The sequence below is a fragment of the Leucoraja erinacea genome, chromosome 6 (assembly GCF_028641065.1).
Source record: "Leucoraja erinacea ecotype New England chromosome 6, Leri_hhj_1, whole genome shotgun sequence".
NCBI lineage: Eukaryota > Metazoa > Chordata > Chondrichthyes > Rajiformes > Rajidae > Leucoraja > Leucoraja erinaceus.
Genome location: NC_073382.1, coordinates 15,903,838 through 15,923,447, shown reverse-complemented (window position 1 = coordinate 15,923,447; position 19,610 = coordinate 15,903,838). Strand labels below are relative to the sequence as shown.

General features: G+C 43.9%; 1 protein-coding gene across 1 annotated transcript in view; it reads left to right on the top strand.

Annotated features, from left to right (window-relative positions):
- The window catches only part of farp1 (FERM, RhoGEF (ARHGEF) and pleckstrin domain protein 1 (chondrocyte-derived)), a 254,948-nt gene that overhangs the window by 231,563 nt on the left and 3,775 nt on the right, over positions 1 to 19,610 (top strand). The window contains exons 24-25 of the mRNA XM_055636674.1: positions 1,035 to 1,198; positions 18,563 to 18,670. Coding sequence (XP_055492649.1) covers positions 1,035 to 1,198; positions 18,563 to 18,670 — 272 coding nt within the window. The remainder of the gene's footprint in view (positions 1 to 1,034; positions 1,199 to 18,562; positions 18,671 to 19,610) is intronic.

Genomic DNA, 19,610 nt, shown 5'->3' with positions numbered 1-19,610 from the left:
TTCTCGAAGGACAGACCAGGATTACAGGGTTACAGGGTTTCCTTTATTGTCATTCAGACCGAAGTCTGAACGAAATTTCGTGCCTGCAGTCATACATACATACAATACAATAAAAAAACAACAATAAACACATATTAACATCCACCACAGTGAGTCCACCTAGCACCTCCTCACTGTGATGGAGGCAAAAGTCTTAGGGTCTGCAGTCTCTTCCCTCCTCTTCTCCCTCTGCGCTGCGGTGATACCCCACCGGGCGATGTTAAAACAGTCCCGCGGCTCAATCACCGCGGCCCGGGGTGCTCGAAGCTGCCGTCCACCAGTCCTGCTGACGCAGCCGCTGGCTCGCGGCCGAACCCCGGACTCAAGTCACCGCCGCCAGAACGCCGTCCCAGCCACCGGAGCACCGTTCCAGGTCCGAGATAGAGATTTTCTTTCCTCACTGGGGTATCGGTGCACCAGAAAGTACGTGGTCGTCACACGGTCATTGTTAGAAAGACTAACTTTGTACCCTAGATTTATTTAATTGGCTGAACCTTAACTCCACAACTCCCATGGTGGGATTTGAACTCTGATCCATGTGTACCCATAACTGACCCAGAATGTTATTCCCAGTAAAATCAAAGTCCAAGATGTATGATGTTGGGTATGTAATAACTATCCAACTGTTATGGTCCAATTCTATTCTACTGCCAACATTATATTTTAGAGCCAGTTAGATAGTTATAATCATCGTTTTAATAATTTAACTTTCACAAGAAATCATTCTCTTGCTTTGAAGCCATTCAATAATAGTTTCAAAATTCAACTGGGAACGTCGGTGCAACATAAATTATAAATGGAACCACCACTCATCTGGTGCCTGCATAATCCTGCCATTTTGTGACTAGCTGTGTTATCCGATGATGGGCCTCCATCTTATTCTTCTCCCCGGTATTAATGTCAATAGTTGGTTCAGATGGACGTTTTTCCGCAAGCTGACAATGTCGTTGGATTATTGTGAGATTTTAAAGGACTTTTCTCAATCAATTCTGTAGAATCAACTGATGAGACATCTGTAGAACAGGAGTCGGAAGATGATTTAAGTGCCTCAAGGACCTCTCTTGAGAGACAATCGCCCCATCGTGGCAATACCACCATGCACGTTTGCTGGCACAGGAACACCAGTGTCTCAATGGTGGATTATAGTATTGCTGTGGAGGTACAAGCCATACTGAGATAAAAGTGTTCATCTAAATCCCTTGGCAATGTGACACATGCAAAGGTTTTAAAAAGTCAATGAATTCCATAAATGTTAAAATAAATTATGCATCTAAGACACAAGAGCCTGCAAATGCAGGAATCTAGAGCAACAAACAAATAAACAGTTGGAGGAACGCAGCGGGTCAGACAGCATCTGTGGAGGGAAATGGACAGATGATGTTTTGGGTAAAGACCCTTCCTCTAGAACTGCCAGTCCAGTGGAAAGCTCTCGATTAGAAACATTCACTGCCCATCTCCCTCCACAGATGTTGCCTGACCCGCTGCGTTCCTCCTGGAATTTGTTTTATGCCTTTAAGACTACTTTCAAAGTTCTGACAAATAACGAGGTCCAAAAATGATACCCTGGGATCAGATTCAAGTGTGTAGAGTAGTGCGTGGGCTTTCATCAACCAAAATCGCAGGTGGCAGGAGGGGTAAGTGCCCAGAGGAGTGGAGGAAATGGGGAATAGGCCCAGAGTGGGGTGAGGAGAATGTTGCAATGTGGCCAGTCCCTGTGCTCTGAAACACACTGCACCATTGGGAGATGGGGCAGTCACCAGGTACTCTCAAAATGCAGTTAGACAAATACTTGAGTCTAAAGTCGCCAGATCAAGTTTATTACCATATGCACAAGTACATTTGTGTAAATGCTCATAAGTAAGCATACACCTTTAGTTTAGTTTAGAGATGCAGCACGGAAACACCAAGTCTGTGCCGACCAGCGATCCCCGTACACCTACACTATCTTACACACACTAGGGATAATTTACATTTATAGAAAGCCAATTAACCTACAAACCTGTATGGCTTTGGAGTGTGGGAGGAAACCAGAGATCTCGGAGAAAACCCACGTTGTCATGGGGAGAACATGCAAACTCCATACAGACAACACGCGTAGTCGAGATCTAACCCAGGTCTCTACTGCTGCGCCACTGTGCCGACCGCTTCAAACGTAAGATGGCACAATGGCACGACAGATGGCGCAATGGGCTAAGTGTTCGGCTGGCGACCGGAAGGTAGCCGGTTCGAATCCCGCTTGGAGTGCATACTGTCGTTGTGTCCTTGGGGCAAGACACTTCACCCACCTTTGCCTGTGTGTAAATGTAATGTAATTATGTGAAGCACTTTGGGGTCAATGCAAGTTGACTAAAAATGTGCTATATAAATAAGATTATTATTATTATAAACCTTGTCTACTGCATTTGGTGCTCCCATTGTACAGGTGCACAACCTTTTATCCGACAGCCTTGGGACCAGACACTTTTCGTAATTCAGAATTTGTCGGTCTTCAGAATGGAATTTTTTTAGCGTAGATTTTAATGGCTGGCTCAGTGGTAGAGTGCTCGGCTCATATCCGCAAGGTCGCGAGTTTGCGCCTTGATCCCGGCAGTTAATCGGTCGCGAGTTTGAGTCTTCAATGTCGTTTTTTCATACAGAATAAATGTTTGTATGAAATGCAGTGTAGGAGAGGTGTACTGACTGTGTGGGCAGAACTTTGGAAGTGATTGCCCACCAGTCTAAAAAGCCGCTGTGTCTCCCTGTCCCTGGGATAGCAGGGGGCGATCAAACAGCACAATACCCCCCTCCCCCTCCAACTCCAGAGGAATCCGCTCCCCGATGGGCCGCTACGGTGACAAGTGGCAGTTTGCCCACAGCCCGAGCTGCGCCACCCCAAGAACACCTTGCACACCATCAGCTTCTGCCCCTACGTGTTCCCCTGGAGTTGGAGCAGGGCTGGGCTGGAGTTGCTGCTGGCTGTGGGTCTCTGGGATCTCCGTGCTTGCAGTGGGCCTGGGGGTCGCTGTCCCGTTGGTCCTGACATCTCCGGCCACCCACCTGGACTGGAGCTGAGACTGGGAACTGTACCGCCCTTGCCCCCTCCCTCTGCAACTGCAAACAACCCCACTCTCCTGCAAGGGCGGTACAGTTCCCGGAGGATAGCAGGTGGCCGGAGACGTCAGGACCAACAGGAACCCGCTCCCCGATGGGCCCCTACGACGCCCCGAGCTGCGCCCCGTCATCCGCAACCCAGGTTCCTCTGTAGTTGGAGCTGGGCTGGGCTGGGCTGCTGCAGGCTGTGGGTCTCTGGGATCTCCGTGCTTGCGGTGGGCCTGGGGGTCGACGTCCAATTGGTCCTGACGTCTCCGGTGACTGCACTAGCCTGCTGGCTGCCATCGCCGACGTGAAGACGGTAAAAAGCCCCCGCGCCGGTGCGATGAGCGGGGAGCTGGAGAGGGGAGGGATGGGGTCACACACATGGCCGGGAAGCAGAGGGGTGTAGGTGGGGTGAAACTGAAGGGAGTGACAATCTGCTGCTGCCTGCACGCTGAGTTAGAAAGTTCCCACGCAAGACTCACGATACACTGTGTATCGTGTCTACCGTGGGAACTTTTTAACAGCGGGCAGGTAGCAGCATATTGTCAATTATTAACCCTCCCGCGCAATATACTCTCACCTTCTCTTTTATGGATGGGGATTTAGTTCCCCTTTCTTCGAGGACCGACCGGAGGTTCCGCTGTCACCTCTGCGGGCCGCCCTCGGTGAACGTCCTGTCTCCCTGTCCCTGGAATAGTAGGGGGCGATCAAACAGCACAATACCCCCCTCCCCCTCCAACTCCAGAGGAATCCGCTCCCCGATGGGCCGCTACGGCGACAAGTGGCAGTTCGCCCACAGCCCGAGCTGCGCCACCCCAAGAACAAGACGTACCCCTTGCACACCATCAGCTTCTGCCCATACGGGGAGCGTGTTCCTCTGGAGTTGGAACGGGGCTGGGCTGGAGTTGCTGATCTGGGATCTCCGTGCTTGCAGTGGGCCTGGGGGTCGGTGTTCCGTTGGTCCTGACGTCTCTGGTGACTGGCACTGTGCTGCTAGCATCGCGACGTGAAGACAGTACAAAGCCCCCGCGCCGGTGCAATGAGCGGGGAGCTGGAGAGGGGAGGGAAGGGGTCACACACATGGCCGGGAAGCAGAGGGGTGTAGGTGGGGTGAAACTGAAGGGAGCGACAATCTACTGCTGCCTGCACGCTGAGTTAAAAGGTTCCCACGCAAGACTCACGATACACTGTGTATCGTGAGTCTACCGTAGGAACTTTTTAACGCAGCTGGCAGGTAGCAGCATATTGTCAATTATTAACCCTCCCGCGCAATATACCCTCACCTTCTCTTTTATGAATGGGGATTTAGTTCCCCTTTCTTCGAGGACCGACCGGAGGTTCCGCTGTCACCTCTGCGGGCCGCCCTCGGTGAACGTTTTCAAGGACCTTTCTTCAAGGACCGAAAAAATGTCGCTATTCGGAGGTTTTCGTTATTTGGATCTTCGGATAAAAGGTTGTGCACCTGTAACACCATTGTCAGTGAGATCAAGCGTAGACTCAGTGACCATTTCACCACACACTACCAAGGCCTGCCGAATCACCCTGTTGCCAACCATTTCAACTCCCCTTCCCATTACCATACTGACCTTTCTGTCCTGGTTCGACTACATGGCCGGTGTGAGTGGGGGGGGAACAGCACCTCTTATTCCGCTTGGGTGGTTTTCAACTGTATGATCATTGATAAAAAATAAGGAACTGCAGAAGCTGGTATATGCCAAATATAGACACAAAATGCTGGAGTAACTCGGTGGATCAGGCAGCATCTCTGGAGAGAAAGGATGGGTGACGTTTAGGATCGGAACCCTTCCTCTTACTTTTTCTCCACAGATGCTGCCTAACCCGCTGAGTTACTCCAGCACCTTATGTCTATCTTTAGTATGAACATTGAATACAGTTTTAAGTAACACAACTCCTACCCCCTTTCTCCTTCGTAAACTCTCCCCCTCCCCCACCCCCACGCAGCAATTTAAACTACAATCCCATCCCCCTTTCATCCCCCCGACCCACGATACCCTTCCACCTATATCCCTCCCTCTGGCTTTACATTTCATAGAAACATAGAAAATAGGTGCGGGAGTTGGCCATTCGGCCCTTCGAGCCTGCACCGCCATTCAATATGATCATGGCTGATCATCCAACTCAGTATCCTGTACCTGCCTTCTCTCCATACCCCCTGATCCCTTTAGCCGCAAGGGCCTCATCTAACTCCCTCTTAAATATAGCCAATGAACTGGGCCTCAACTACATTCTGTGGCAGAGAATTCCAGAGATTCACCACTCTCTGTGTAAAAAATGTTTTTCTAATCTCAGTCCTGAAATATTTCCCCTTTATCCTTAAACTGTGACCCCGTGTTCTGGACTTCCCCAACATCGGGAACAATCATCCTGCATCTAGCCTGTCCAACCCCTTAAGAATTTTGTAAGTTTCTATAAGATCCCCCCTCAATCTTCTAAATTCTAGCGAGTACAAGCCAAATCTATCCAGTCTTTCTTCATATGAAAGTCCTGACATCCCAGGAATCAGTCTGGTGAAACTTCTCTGTACTCCCTCTATGGCAAGAATGTCCTTCCTCAGATTAGGATTTCACTCCTCCTCTCGCCTTATCTAACACCCTTTTGCCTACTTTGGATCTCTAGCCCTTGTCACTTACTCCACCCATCTGCCATCAACCCCCCTCACCTGTATCCACTATCACTTGTCACACTTTGTCCCACCCCCCCCCCACCCCCATCCCCCACCACTTTCCAGCTTTCTCCTCCTGCTACAATCAGCCTTAGGAATGGTCCCGATCCAAAACACTGCCCATCTATTTCCTCCACGGATGCAGCCCGACCTGCTGAGTTACTCCAGCAAAATTTATTTTTAAATAAGTATAAGTAGATTTGTACACAAAGCAGATGGGTGTATGGTTAATTGGCCAAACCTTTCCAAATCCTGGCAGGGTTACAAAGGACATACTACGTTGAGCTCCTTGTCTGTTCTGCAAAATAACAAAGGTGGATGGACTGAGAATGGCCCCAGTGCAAACTGGAGGGTTGCAAAGTTACCTTCACAGTCTGCTACACAAAATAATGGCCTTGTGACAATTGTCGTGAATGAAGCAGGCAACTCGAGGTCAACTTACCTGACACAGAGCACAGTGACACAAATATTGTTGGCACAATTACATCACAGGTTTTAAGATGTCAATCAGTGCAGTTTAAGATGCATTTTAAGATGTCACTCATTAATGCAGTTTTTGTGAGAATTTTGAAAGTTTTGAATTGAACACTTAAAATATATTTTATTGCAAGATTCAGTCTGACACAGAGCCTGGGGAGTTTTGCATTCATCACAAGGGAATCTGGGAAAAAAACCGAAGGCTAACTAAATTGGATTATCTAGTAACACTGCACCTTCTATGTGGTTTTCAATTTGTTAAATGGTTTCAATTGGAAAATAATTTCAGTTGGATTTGAGAGAAAATAATCCTTGGGAAACTAATTTGGCTTCAAAGCTCCAAAAATCGGAACAGACAACAGACAATAGGTGCAGGAATAGGTCATTCGGCCATTCGAGCCAGCACCGCCATTCAATGTGATCATGGCTGATCGTCCACAATCTGTGGCAAAGAACTACTCAATATAACAAGTTATTTAACTGGAACGCGGGTGCTGTACAAAGTCGATGCAATGTCATTTCCTAATGCGTTGTAGTCAGTGACAGCCACCAGTGATCCAAGGACCAGGAAAATAGATGCAAATCACCAATTTGTTGAGAGAACTCCCTCGTCTCTCTGCCTTTCTAAACAATTTTGTGGAATTCAAGCCGTAACCTATATTTACTTAAATTGTTTTCCTTTCTGGAGGAAAAATACTCCTTTTTTGGACTCTAGTGTATGTCTTCTGTGTCACATTTTATTTGTTCTTCCCACACATTAGCAACGTAATTCTCTGCCAAATGTCTGAAAATACCACGCTCCTTGATACCATATTTATGGCACCTCCTCCACAGTATTTCCCACACCTGTGTCTATTCTTTTCTGGGCTGAACCAATGTTATTTTAAGAATAATTTGATCTATTCTACATACTACAGATGTGCCACTTAAGCCTGGCTTATATGAAAGGTTAACTGATAAACGGGAGCGCTTATAAACAGCAAATCCTCTCTTTAATTACCCTGAATATTTCTGCGTTTACTTTGAGTCAACTGGCCGAATGTTGCTACTAAACCTTGTAAATCAAAATAACTACAGACATTGGAAATCTTATCATAAAAATAGAAACCACACAGCTGCTCAGACAGCATCTGTGGAGAGTGAAATGGGTTATGAATATTTCAGATCAAAGCTTGCTAATTGCAAGAGCATTTCTTCCAGCTCAATAGCTTCACAATAGATTCTTATGCATACTTTTAACTGTAGCTTTCTTAATTCATAGCACGGTAGGCTGTGTTTGTTTATTCTGGAGTGTCAGAAGCTGAGAGGGTGACCTGATAGACCTATATAAATAACATTGAGAGGGATGGATTAGGGCAGATGGTAACAATATTTTGATCCATATAGGGGTTTCTAAGATAAGAGGGGTAAGGTCAAGGATAGGAGGGTTTTGGATGTGATCTGAGGTAGGATTTATTTTCACACAGAGGGTATGGTCTGGAATGCATTGCCTGAGGAAGTAAAAGAGGATAATCCTCACAACATTGAACAAGTATCTAGACAAGGGCTTCAGTCATAAAGTATAGAAACATAGAAAATAGGTGCCGGAGTAGGCCATTCGGCCCCGAGCCTGCACCGCCATTCAATATGATCATGGCTGATCATCCAACTCAGTATCCTGTACCTGCCTTCTCTCCATACCCCCGATCCCTTTAGCCACAAGGGCCACATCTAACTCCCTCTTAAATATAGCCAATGAACTGGCCTCAACTACCTTCTGTGGCAGAGAATTCCACAGATTCACCACTCTCTGTGTGAATTTTTTTTGTTCTCATCTCGACTTCCCCCTTATCCTTAAACTGTGACCCCCTTGTTCTGTACTTCCCCAACATCGGGAACAATCTTCCTGCATCTAGCCTGTCCAACCCTTTAAGAATTTTGTACATTTTTATAAGATCCCCCCCCCCCTCAATCTTCTAAATTCTAGCGAATACAAGCCGAGTCTATCCAGTCTTTCTTCATATGAAAGTCCTGCCATCCCAGGAATCAGTCTGGTGAACCTTCTCTGTACTCCCTCTATGGCAACAATGTCTTTCCTCAGATTAAAGGAGACCAAAACTGCACGCAATACTCCAGGTGTGGTCTCACCAAGGCCCTGTACAACTGCAGTATGGACCTGACGCAGATAGGTGGGACTGGTGTTGGTACAATGGGTGGCATGGACATGGAAGGCTGAAGGGCCTTTTTCTGTGCTGTACTCTGTACTCTTGTCATAACCCAGCAGGATTTTCATGCAATTTGTCAAGCATTGGAGGTTCAATGCACACATATTAAATAACCCGCAGGGTTATGAGTATATAAAAGAACAAACAAAACTTTTTTTTGAAATAAATGACACACCGGGTATTTCTGCACCGCTATTATGGGAAACCTTCAAGGCATATATTCGCATGTCATAATCTCTTAAGAGTTTTCAAAATCAGCCCAAAGAGAACTTCAGCGGTCGAACCAACCAAAAATTACTAGAACTGGACAATGCAACTGACCCAACCATAAATAAACATAATAAGATAGCTTTATTGAAATATAAAGTCAATAGAATACTATCGGTTAGAGTAATAAGATTATTCCAAATTACAAAACAAGCACACTTCGAATTTGGGGATAAGCCACATAAACTACTTGCGAGGCAACTGAAGCAACGAGAAAAGGAAAAAAACCATTACGGAAACCCACATAGTCACAGGTGAATTTGCAAACTCCACATAGACAGCACTGAGGTCAGCTTGAACCTGAGTCGCTGGAGATGTGAGGCAGCGGTTCTACCAGGTCTTCGCATTAATGCAAAAGTTAACCAATTTACAATAGTTCCGTTATTCTGTAGGGATTTATTTGATAGTACGCTATAAATCAAGGCTTCTTTAAAATTAAGGAAGTAGTTAGTTCATGCAGGGCCATAAATATAATACATTTCATAAATAAATCCAATACGGAATTCAGAAGAAAGTTGTTGTTCCTAGGAGTGGCGTCTCATGTATTCTTGTTGCCCATTTAAAGTCAAACATTGCCAAAGAGCGAGGATAATGTGATACGTCAATGCATGAGAGGATGATTCCACTGCTGGACAAGTCCAATGTTATATGCGCTTGAGTCAGAGTAGGAAATCCCCTGGAGAATTTGGAAAAGACGAGTGGTCATGGAACTTGCTGATGTAAACATGCGGATGAGCTTTTGAGAAGCAGTTGGATGAGGGAGAAAGGCCTGGGGTGAACAGAATGGGAAGATGGACCAATTGGACAGAATGGCCTCCTGCACCGAAAGGTTGTTGGCAGCAATTTCCAATGTGGGCAGCGCTAATTGGCAAGCATATTGTAAGCCATTGCCAATGACAAAAAAAAATCACAGTGGTTCCAGCTGAAACCTCATTTTAAATCCTTAAAATAAAATTGGTTTGGCTCCTTTTTAAAGCATTTTATTTTCCAGGCATTCTGTCAAGATCTAACCCTTCTTCTTGCTGCACAGATGGACACGTGTGTGCATTTTACATCTAGGGTTGCCAGCTCTGGTCAGTATTATTCTTGGAGTTTTCGACACGGGACTAACCATCTCCCAATGTTGGTTGGACTATAGATCCATCTTTGGGACATCCCATCTTGTGATATCTAATTGGAAAAATGGGCACTTTACCCGATGGGAGGATTCTCAACCACGGACAGTCCTTTTTACCGACCTCTAATGTCCTTTTGTAATTGGCAGATGTTTAAATGAAACAGTCTTCACAATGCCCATTTCTTGCTTGCAATTCCTGGAGACTCCAATACAATCTTGAAGAGATGGCAACCCTGATTACAAATCACTTACGCAACTTCTCGTCTTTCCTTACACCCTGCATAGTTTACAGTCTGTCTGTCTTCTCTCCCCTTTGTTCTTGTTGTTTTGCTCTTATGATGGAAGAAACGTCCACTGTTGGTGTCTATGCTTCACTTCCCTCTGGACTGATCTGTAATCAGTGGCCTCTTGCCCTCTCCCATGTCTGTTGGTACCGAATGCAGAGTCTGTCATTTTATGATCACATCACCAATATTGAGGTAACAGCGTTCAAAAATATATTAAACGGCCAGCTGCCAATATAGTTGGTTTTAACTTTTAAAGCACTAATCTTGATTTTGTTAGTTTTGTAGCTTGTCCTGTCAAAATGCACCTAGAGAGTCAATTACATGACCGAGGCAGATTTAAATTGCCCACTAATTATATTTCACCCCAGAGCAAGACATATCGCTGGGGATATATAAGGAATTTAAATTTAGCTACATCCCATTAAATGAAACGCGAGTTTTGTTTCATGTACCAAGGTACTTGTTGGTTATTATTGATAACTTAAATGTTCGATTAGCTACAACAGCAAGAGAAGCAGGGGGGTATCACTGGGTTGTTAATGTGTTGAAAAGTCTACTGTGTTTTTCAGACTTAGTTTAAAATATATATATTTTTAAATATAACGATTTCAGTTGGAGTTACCAATCCTTGTAGTTATTTATGTAGGAAGGAACTGCAGATGCTGGTTCAAAACAAAGATAGACACAAAAACCTAGAGTAACTCAATGGGTCAGACAGCATCTCTGGAGAAAAGGAATACAGTGCACTCCATATTGTTTGGGACAAAGAGCCATCAGTCATTTATTTTCCTCTGTACTCCACAATTTGAGATTTAGAATAGAAAAAAATCACGTGGTTAAAGTGCACATTGTCAGATTTTAATAAAGGCCATTTTTATACATGTTCGTTTCACCATGTAGAAATTATAGCAGTGTTTATACATTGTCCCCTCATTTCAGGGCACCATAATGTTTGGGATACAGAAATGTCATGTAAATGAAAGTAGTCATGTTTAGTATTTTGTTGCATTTCCTTAGCATGCAATGACTGATTGAAGTCTGCGATTCATGGACCTCACCAGTTGCTGGGTGTCTTCTCTGGTGATGCTGTGCCAGGCCTGTATTGCAGCCATCTTTAGCTTATGCTTTGTGTTTAAGAAGGAACTGCAGATGCTGGAAAATCAAAGGAACACAAAAATAGCCCCCAAAACAAGCATAAGCTAAATGTACACAAAAATGCTGGAGAAACTCAGCAGGTACAGCAGCATCTATGGAGCGAAGGAAATAGGCAATGTTTCGGGTTTCGGCCCGAAACGTTGCCTATTTCCTTCGCTCCATAAACGCTGCTGCACATAGAAACATAGAAACATAGAAATTAGGTGCAGGAGTAGGCCATTCGGCCCTTCGAGCCTGCAAGGCCATTCAATATGATCATGGCTGATCAACCAACTCAGTATCCTGTACCTGCCTTCTCTCCATACCCCCTGCTCCCTTTAGCCACAAGGGCCACATCTAACTCCCCCTTAAATATAGCCAATGAACTGGCCTCAACTACCCTCTGTGGCAGAGAGTTCCAGAGATTCACCACTCTCTGTGTGAAAAAAGTTCTTCTCATCTCGGTTTTAAAGGATTTCTCCCTTATCCTTAAGCTGTGACCCCTTGTCCTGGACTTCCCCAACATCGGGAACAATCTTCCTGCAACTAGCCTGTCCAACCCCTTAAGAATTTTGTAAGTTTCTATAAGATCCCCTCTCAATCTCCTAAATTCTAGAGAGTATAAACCAAGTCTATCCAGTCTTTCTTCATAAGACAGTCCTGACATCCCAGGAATCAGTCTGAGTTTCTCCAGCATTTTTATGTACATTTAGCTTATGCTTGTTTTGGGGGCTATTCCCCTTCAGTTTTCTCTTCAGCAGATCTACAATAATTATAGGCAGCATGGAATAAATGAGATGCTTGAGGAGTATAAAGAATGTAAAAAGAATCTTAAGAAAGAAATTAGAAAAGCTAAAAGAAGATATGAGGTTGCTTTGGCAAGTAAGGTGAAAGTAAATCCAAAGGGTTTCTACAGCTATATTAATAGCAAAAGGAAAACAAGGGATAAAATTGGTCCATTACAGAGACAGAGTGGACAGCTATCTGCAGAGCCAAAAGAGATGGGGGAGATATTGAACAATTTGGGACAATTTCTTTTCTTCGGTATTCACCAAGGAGAAGGATATTGAATTATGTGAGGTAAGGGGAACAACTAGAGTAGCTATGGAAACTATGAGAATCAAAGAAAAAGAAGTACTGACACTTTTGAAAAATATAAAAGTGGATAAGTCTCCAGGTAGACAGGATATTCCATAGGACATTGAGGGAAGTTAGTGTAGAAATAGCAGGGGCTATGAGATAAATATTTCAAATATCATTAGAAACTGGGAATAGTGCCAGAGGATTGGCGTACTGCGCATGTTGTTCCATTGTTTAAAAAGGGTTCTAAGAGTAAACCTAGCAATTATAGACCTGTTAGTTTGACATAAGTGGTAGGCAAATTAATGGAAAGGATACTTAGAGATAATATATATAAGCAGCTGGATAAACAGGGTCTGATTAGGAACAGTCAACATGCATTTGTGACTGGAAGGTCATGTTTGACTAATCTTCTTGAATTTTTTGAAGAGATTACTAGGGAAATTGATGAGGGTAAAGCAGTGGATGTTGTCTATATGGACTTTAGTAAGACCTTTGACAAGGTACCTCATGGAAGGTTGGTTAAGAAGGTTCAATTGTTGGGTATTAATGCAGGAGTAGCAAGATGGATTCAACAGTGGCTGAATGGGAGATGCCAGAGAGTAATGGTGGATGGCTGTTTGTCAGGTTGGAGGCCGGTGACTAGTGGGATGCCTCAGGGATCTGCGTTGGGTCCACTGTTGTTTGTCATGTACATCAATGATCTGGATGATGGTGTGGTAAATTGGATTAGTAAGTATGCAGATGATACTAAGATAGGTGGTGTTGTGGATAATGAGGTAGATTTCCAAAGTCTACAGAGAGATTTAGGCCATTTGGAAGAATGGGCTGAAAGATGGCAGATGGAGTTTAATGCTGATAAGTGTGAGGTGCTACATCTTGGCAGGACAAATCCAAATAGGACGTACATGGTAAATGGTAGCGAATTGAGGAATGCAGTTGAACAGAGGGATCTAGGAATAACTGTGTATAGTTCCCTGAAGGTGGAATCTCATGTAGATAGGGTGGTAACGAAAGCGTTTGGTGTGCTAGCCTTTATAAATCAGAGCATTGAGTATAGAAGTTGGGATGTAATGTTAAAATTGTACAAGGCATTGGTGAGACCAATTCTGGAGTATGGTGTACAATACTCACAGATGAGGTGGTATGCTTTGGATCTTGGGCAGTTCCTTCTCTCCTCCATACTTTGCTCTTGCCATCACTCTGATATAAGTTAATCTTCGTCTCATCTGTCCACAAGACCTTTTTCCAGAACTGTGGTTGCTCTTTTAAGTACTTCTTGACAAACTGTAACCTGGCCATCCTATTTTTGCGGCTAACTAGTGGTTTGCATCTTACAGTATAGCCTCTGTATTTCTGTTCATGAAGTCTTCTGCGGACAGTAGTCATTGACAAATACACACCTGCCTCCTGAAGAGTGTTTCTGATCTGTCGGACAGGTGATTGGGGATTTTTCTTTATAGAAAGAGAAGAATTATAGAGAGAATTCTTCTGTCATCGGCTGTGGAGGTCTTCCTTGGCCTGCCAGTCCCTTTGCGATTAGTGAGCTCACCAGTGCTCTCTTCTTAATGATGTTCCAAACAGTTGATTTTGGTAAGCCTAAAGTTTGGCTGATGTCTCCAACAGTTTTATTCGTGTTTCTCAGTCTCATAATGGCTTCTTTGACTTTCATTGGCACAACTTTGGTCCTCATGTTGATAAACAACAATAAATGTTTCCAAAGGTGATGGAAAGACTGAAGGAAAGACTAGGTGCTGAGAGCTCTCTTATACCTGCATTAAGGTGGCAATTAAACACACCTGAGCAATTACAAACACATGTGAAGCCATGTGTCCCAAACATTATGTGGCCCTGAAATGGGAGGGACTATGTATAAACACAGCTGTAATTTCTACACGGTGAAACCAAAATGTATAGAAATGGCCTTTAATAAAATCTGACTATGTGCACTTTAACCACATGTGATTTTTTTCTATTACAACTCTCAAATTATGGAGTACAGAGGCAAATAAATAAATGATGGGTCTTTGTCCCAAACATTATGGAGGGCACTGTGTGTGAACTTTGTGAGTGGCCAGTATGGAGACTATTTGATTATCCTCACTCCCTGGTGTCACTGTTGTCCTTCCCCATGCATTGGCCACTAATAAACACTGACCTTGGCTCACTAAATCCTTGATTCGTCTGTCCACCCTACCCTGTGCCTGCACATCTGTGCCCACTTTTTAGTCATAGCAGTGTTGACACTTTGGAAAGGCCTTTTTTGTGCTGAACTCTGTTGAGAACCTTCTTTGAGGGTTATTTAAACTCGGTGACAGATTTTACTCATTGAATAGCGTGGACAAAATAGCCCAAGGTGTTTTGTTAGTTTTAGTATGGGAACTGCAGATGCTGGAGAATCGAAGGTTACACAAAAAAGCTGGGGAGGGCCTCAGCGGGTGCATATCTCTGTATGAGAGCGAAGGATTTTGAGGGATTTTCGCTCCATAGATGCAGATACCCGCTGGGAACACAGCTTTTTTGTGTAAACATGGAATTTGTTAGGTTTCAGGTTGAGAAAATTACAGGGAGAAAGGTGTGAGAACAGGAAGGAATTAAAAAAAGGATGGTAAGCATTTAATAAGTGAGGTGTTACATAACCAGGAGCCAATGCAGGTTCGTGAGCACAGTGCAGTGGTGGCCAGACCTTGGAGTGAGTTAGGGCAAGGGCAGCAGAGTTCTGGATGAGAGATCTTTACAGGGAGCAGGACGGTGACCAACCTAGAAGTTTAGTTTTAATTTTGGTTTTAGTTTAGTGTCAAGTTACAGCAAAAAGCTTTTTTGTTGCTTGCTATCCGGTTAACAGAAATACCATACGTGATTGCAATCAAACCACCCAGTTTACAGATACAGGATAAAGGGTGGTGCAATAGTTGAGTCTGGAGGTAATAAAATCAAGATTAGTCGTTTTAGCATCAGATAAGATGAAGGAAGGGTAGGATTAGGATTGCCCCAGTGATAGTGTGTTCTGAACCCGATCTCGGTTAAATATGACATCAAGATTGTGAAAGTATTTAACACTTCATTTCAATGTGCTCATTAATTGCAACAGTTTCTATATTTACCATGTTGTGTGCCCAGGTTGCAAAAGTGAAGATACTTAAAGTTTGAAAAATGGACCCAGTATTTCTGCAAGATAGATTTAAATTCTTCCACTATCTCAATAAATACTGGAAAATGGCGTGCTTCAGTGCAGCGGAGTCAGTTATAGTTTAGTCTAAAATATTGTTTCCTTGATCTGTTATTACATTTGTGAAGTCATGGAAATGTTCAGGGAGGCCATTCAGCCCTTCATGCCTGTCCTAGCGCATTGAGCGTGTTCTCCAACACAAAAGCAAAATGCAACAGATGCTGGAAATCTGAAATAAAACCAGAAAATGTTGGAAACACTCATTGGCAGAGGTGTAGTCAGGTATAAAACCTGAGGCCAAAACCTACCCAACACCTGCATTTGAATCTTATTGGCTTCACTCCAATGCCCAACTATCTATATATTAGCGTCATAGAGTCTTACAGTGTGGAAACAGGCCCTTCAGCCCAACTTGCCCACACCGATCCACACGTCCCATCTACACTAGTACTACCTACCTGCGTTTGGCCATATCCCTCTAAACCTTTTAAGCCCCAGGAACCGTGGCATCTGCTCTCTCCCAGGAATCTGGGCAATCAGCCCTAACATTTTAATGCATCAACGCAGCCCAGCCAGAACCCAAGGACCTCTAATGTTCTAGGTGCACAATTTGTCCTAAACCCACCACACATAGTTTGTCCCATCTGAGTCCTACACCTGGGCTCAACTCTGCAGATCAGGCAAAAATTGTGGAGTGAGGAAGAGTTACGGATAATGGTCTGACTGTTTCCCTCCAACCCTGCTGGCTTTTCTTCACATAATTGTCCAGTTCCCTTTTTTGAAAATCCCTATTTAATCTGCTCCCTCTGCCAGGAAATGTTAGTGAACTGGAACTGGATCCTGAAAATAAACATGGAGATACCGCAAACAATGTGGAAAGAGATTACCAGAAGGGAAAGTAGAGAACATGTCTTGCTATGATTGTCCCAAGAATTGGTAAGGGCATACCTGGAGTTCTATGTGCAGTTTAGCTGTGCATATCTAATGAAAGATCTATATAATTGGTGCAGTTTCGGTTCAGTGAGCAGATTCCGAGATTGTACATTGACCTGAAGTGTATTCACTGTAGTGTAGAAGAGTTATCGGTGATGTAACTAACGGTGATGCTGTTTCCAAGCCAGGAGAGTGCAGAATAAGGCAGCATATTCTCAGAATAAGGGGCCGTTGGTTAGGACTCTGATTAAAATTATTTTAGTACATAGAGGGATCCTCCTACATACAGGCCGTCGCTGGGTTACGAACATCCTATTTATGGCCACCCATGTATAGGAACAAGCCACAACAAATGGGGGCTGTGTAGTGCCAAGCAGAGCTGGGAGCGCTGAACAGACTCGCTCGCTCGCTCACTCACAGAGTCAGTGAGACTGGTCAGCGGCCACTCTTCCCATGCCTGCTCGCTCTCCCATCATGGCTATTTTTGTGATCCTCGCCCACATTTCCAACAACGAAAAATTCAGGTTACGAAGCATTCTCAGGAACAGAACCCTGTTGTAAACCAGGGACTGGCTGTAGTTATTTAACCCAAAGGACTCATGGGCGTTAATCACTGAATAAACACAAGGCTGAGATCAATAGATTTTTGGTCACCAAGAAGATGTGGGGATTGAGAAGGGCGGTGGTCTTGAAAGATCTTGAGATGACCGTGCACTGGTGGAGCAGGTTCAAGGGGACAAAAGGCCTCCTCCTGATCTTCGTTCCCATGTACTGACAGAGTTCCCTTCGACAAAGCATGAAGTTGTTTGTTTGTCTGTGCAGCAGATGGCAACACTCTTTGAACATAATGCTCATCACAGACATGTTCCTTTGGGAGTTGAGAAAATATATTTGGTAGCTTCTAATTTTTAAGTTAAGATTCCACTCCAGAGTCCAACCATCTGGGCATGTCTACTGAGAGTTATAACTCGAACAGTGTTTCACATTTAATGGGTGGTAGTGGAGTATAAATAGCTTAAGGGGAATGTTGTGTTTAACAAGTCCAGAGAAACAAAATCTTAGAAGGATAGTGCTTGCTCAGGTTACACTTCTAAGCAAAGCTGGACAGTGGAGTGGGACAGAGGTTACAGCTGCACGTTGGAAAGAGTGTAAATGAAATCTTACCTTTCCTGTAGTAATTCTCAGAGCCAAGCTGTCGAAGAATTATTTACACCGGATTTGATGGGGGATCATTATCTCATTGCCTTCTCTTCAGTTCTGGAACAAATAATTCTCCTCAGGCTTGAGAGGAAGGTTGCCAACTAGCTGGAGTATTTCTTGAGGTTTAATTACACAGATGTCATTAAACTAGAAATGTTATGGAATAGATTTGCAGTGGACTGGAGGGCTTGAGTTTTAAGGGGAGATTGGATAGGCTCAGACTACTTTCCTTGGAGCAGAGGAAACTAAGGGGTGATCTTAGAGAGGTTTGTAAAATCATGAGAGGCATAGCTACGATGGACTGTCAGTCTTTTTCCCAGGATACGAGTCTAAAACTAGAGGGCATAGATTTAAGGTGATGGGGAAAGATTTAAAGGCAAATGTTTCACACAGATGATGGTGGGTATCAAGAATGAGCTGCCAGAGGAGTTGTTATCGGCAAATACAATTGCAATAATTAAAATGGGCAGGTATATGGATAGGAAAGGTTTAGAGAATATGGGTCAAATGCAGGCAAATATGACTAGCTCGTATGAGGATTTTGGTCAGCAGAGATAGGTTGGGCTGAAGGGTCTGTGTCTATGCTGTACAACTCTATGACTCACCACCTTCCTTGGTCCAACTGTCCCATCCCCTTTTCTAATTTCCAATATTTTTCAAGGCTTCACACTATTCCTAAAACTCCCTTATGACGTTTGTCCCAACAATGTCCTTGGAGGGCTGATCACCTGAGTTTAGATTCCAAGATCATTGGAAGCTGGTGCTTTAAGTGAGAAATAGAACGTGATTGGGCTGTGTATAAAACTTCCATGTTATTTGTTTTAGTGTGACATCTCATTTATGATCTTGCAATGTTTCAATTACCTGAGGTAATGTGTGCGATCCTTCCTGTGTTAGAATCAGCTTTCTGGAAACTTGCTGAGGAAATTCAAGAACAGCAATGGTTGGCAAAAACTTTGGGTGGTCTTTACCAACTTCTGCCTTTTCTTCTACAAATCACACCAGGTGAGTGAAACGCAAAGGTGATCTTGCTGTTTGTCACTCGTTCTCCTTTAAGACCATCACATCTAATCGTTAGTGGTGCAAATGTTTAAGAGTGTACTCGTATTTGGGTGGATTGCATGTGTGTCGCCCAAGGCACTACCTTCCCTTCCTACGTTAAAATGGTGGTTAAAATATCAGTCATTCATTCTAAACAATGTCTCTGTAAGTGCCTTATGATCACTTTTAAGTCAGATAGGAATTGTGGCCAATAAGCTCCCAACAAAGTGTGGGAGGCACAATTGCTGCCTTACAGCGCTGGAGACCTGGGTTCGACCCTGACTTCAGTGCTGTCTGTACAGAGAGTTTGGGTTGCTAGGACTGCTCTACCCACAGAAACATTTCAGAGGGTAGGTGGAGTCAACTCCATTTATGAGTTTGAGATTACATTTAGGTCCAATTGGGCGAGAAAGACAAATTTCTTTCCTAGCAGGATATTTTTACCATGATCGAGTGGTTTTATTATTTGCTATTTTGACATTAATTTATTGTCCGTTATCAAGCCCAGACTACGAGGCTGCTAAACAGCTTCCTACCACAGGCTGTGAGGCTGCTAAACAGTCACTCTGCACTCAGTCACTTGACTTGACTCTGCGGCTGGCACGGACACTTTAATAACTGGCACTGGCCACTCAAATCAGCGGCCCCGGACATTTTTTATGATTGGTTTACTGTATTTTAACATTGTGTTTTTTACCTGCTTTTAACTATTTATACTGTTCCATCAGGGACTGGATTGTTTTTTTTAGTGTTATTATGTGTGAAGTGTTTTTAAATTTCATGTGCGATGCTCCGCTATTCACTGGGAAACGTCTTTTCATTTTGCACTGTACAACTGTTGCTTGCAAGATGACAATAAAGGTTGATTGATTGATTGATTGATTGATTGAAGACAAGTCTCTCT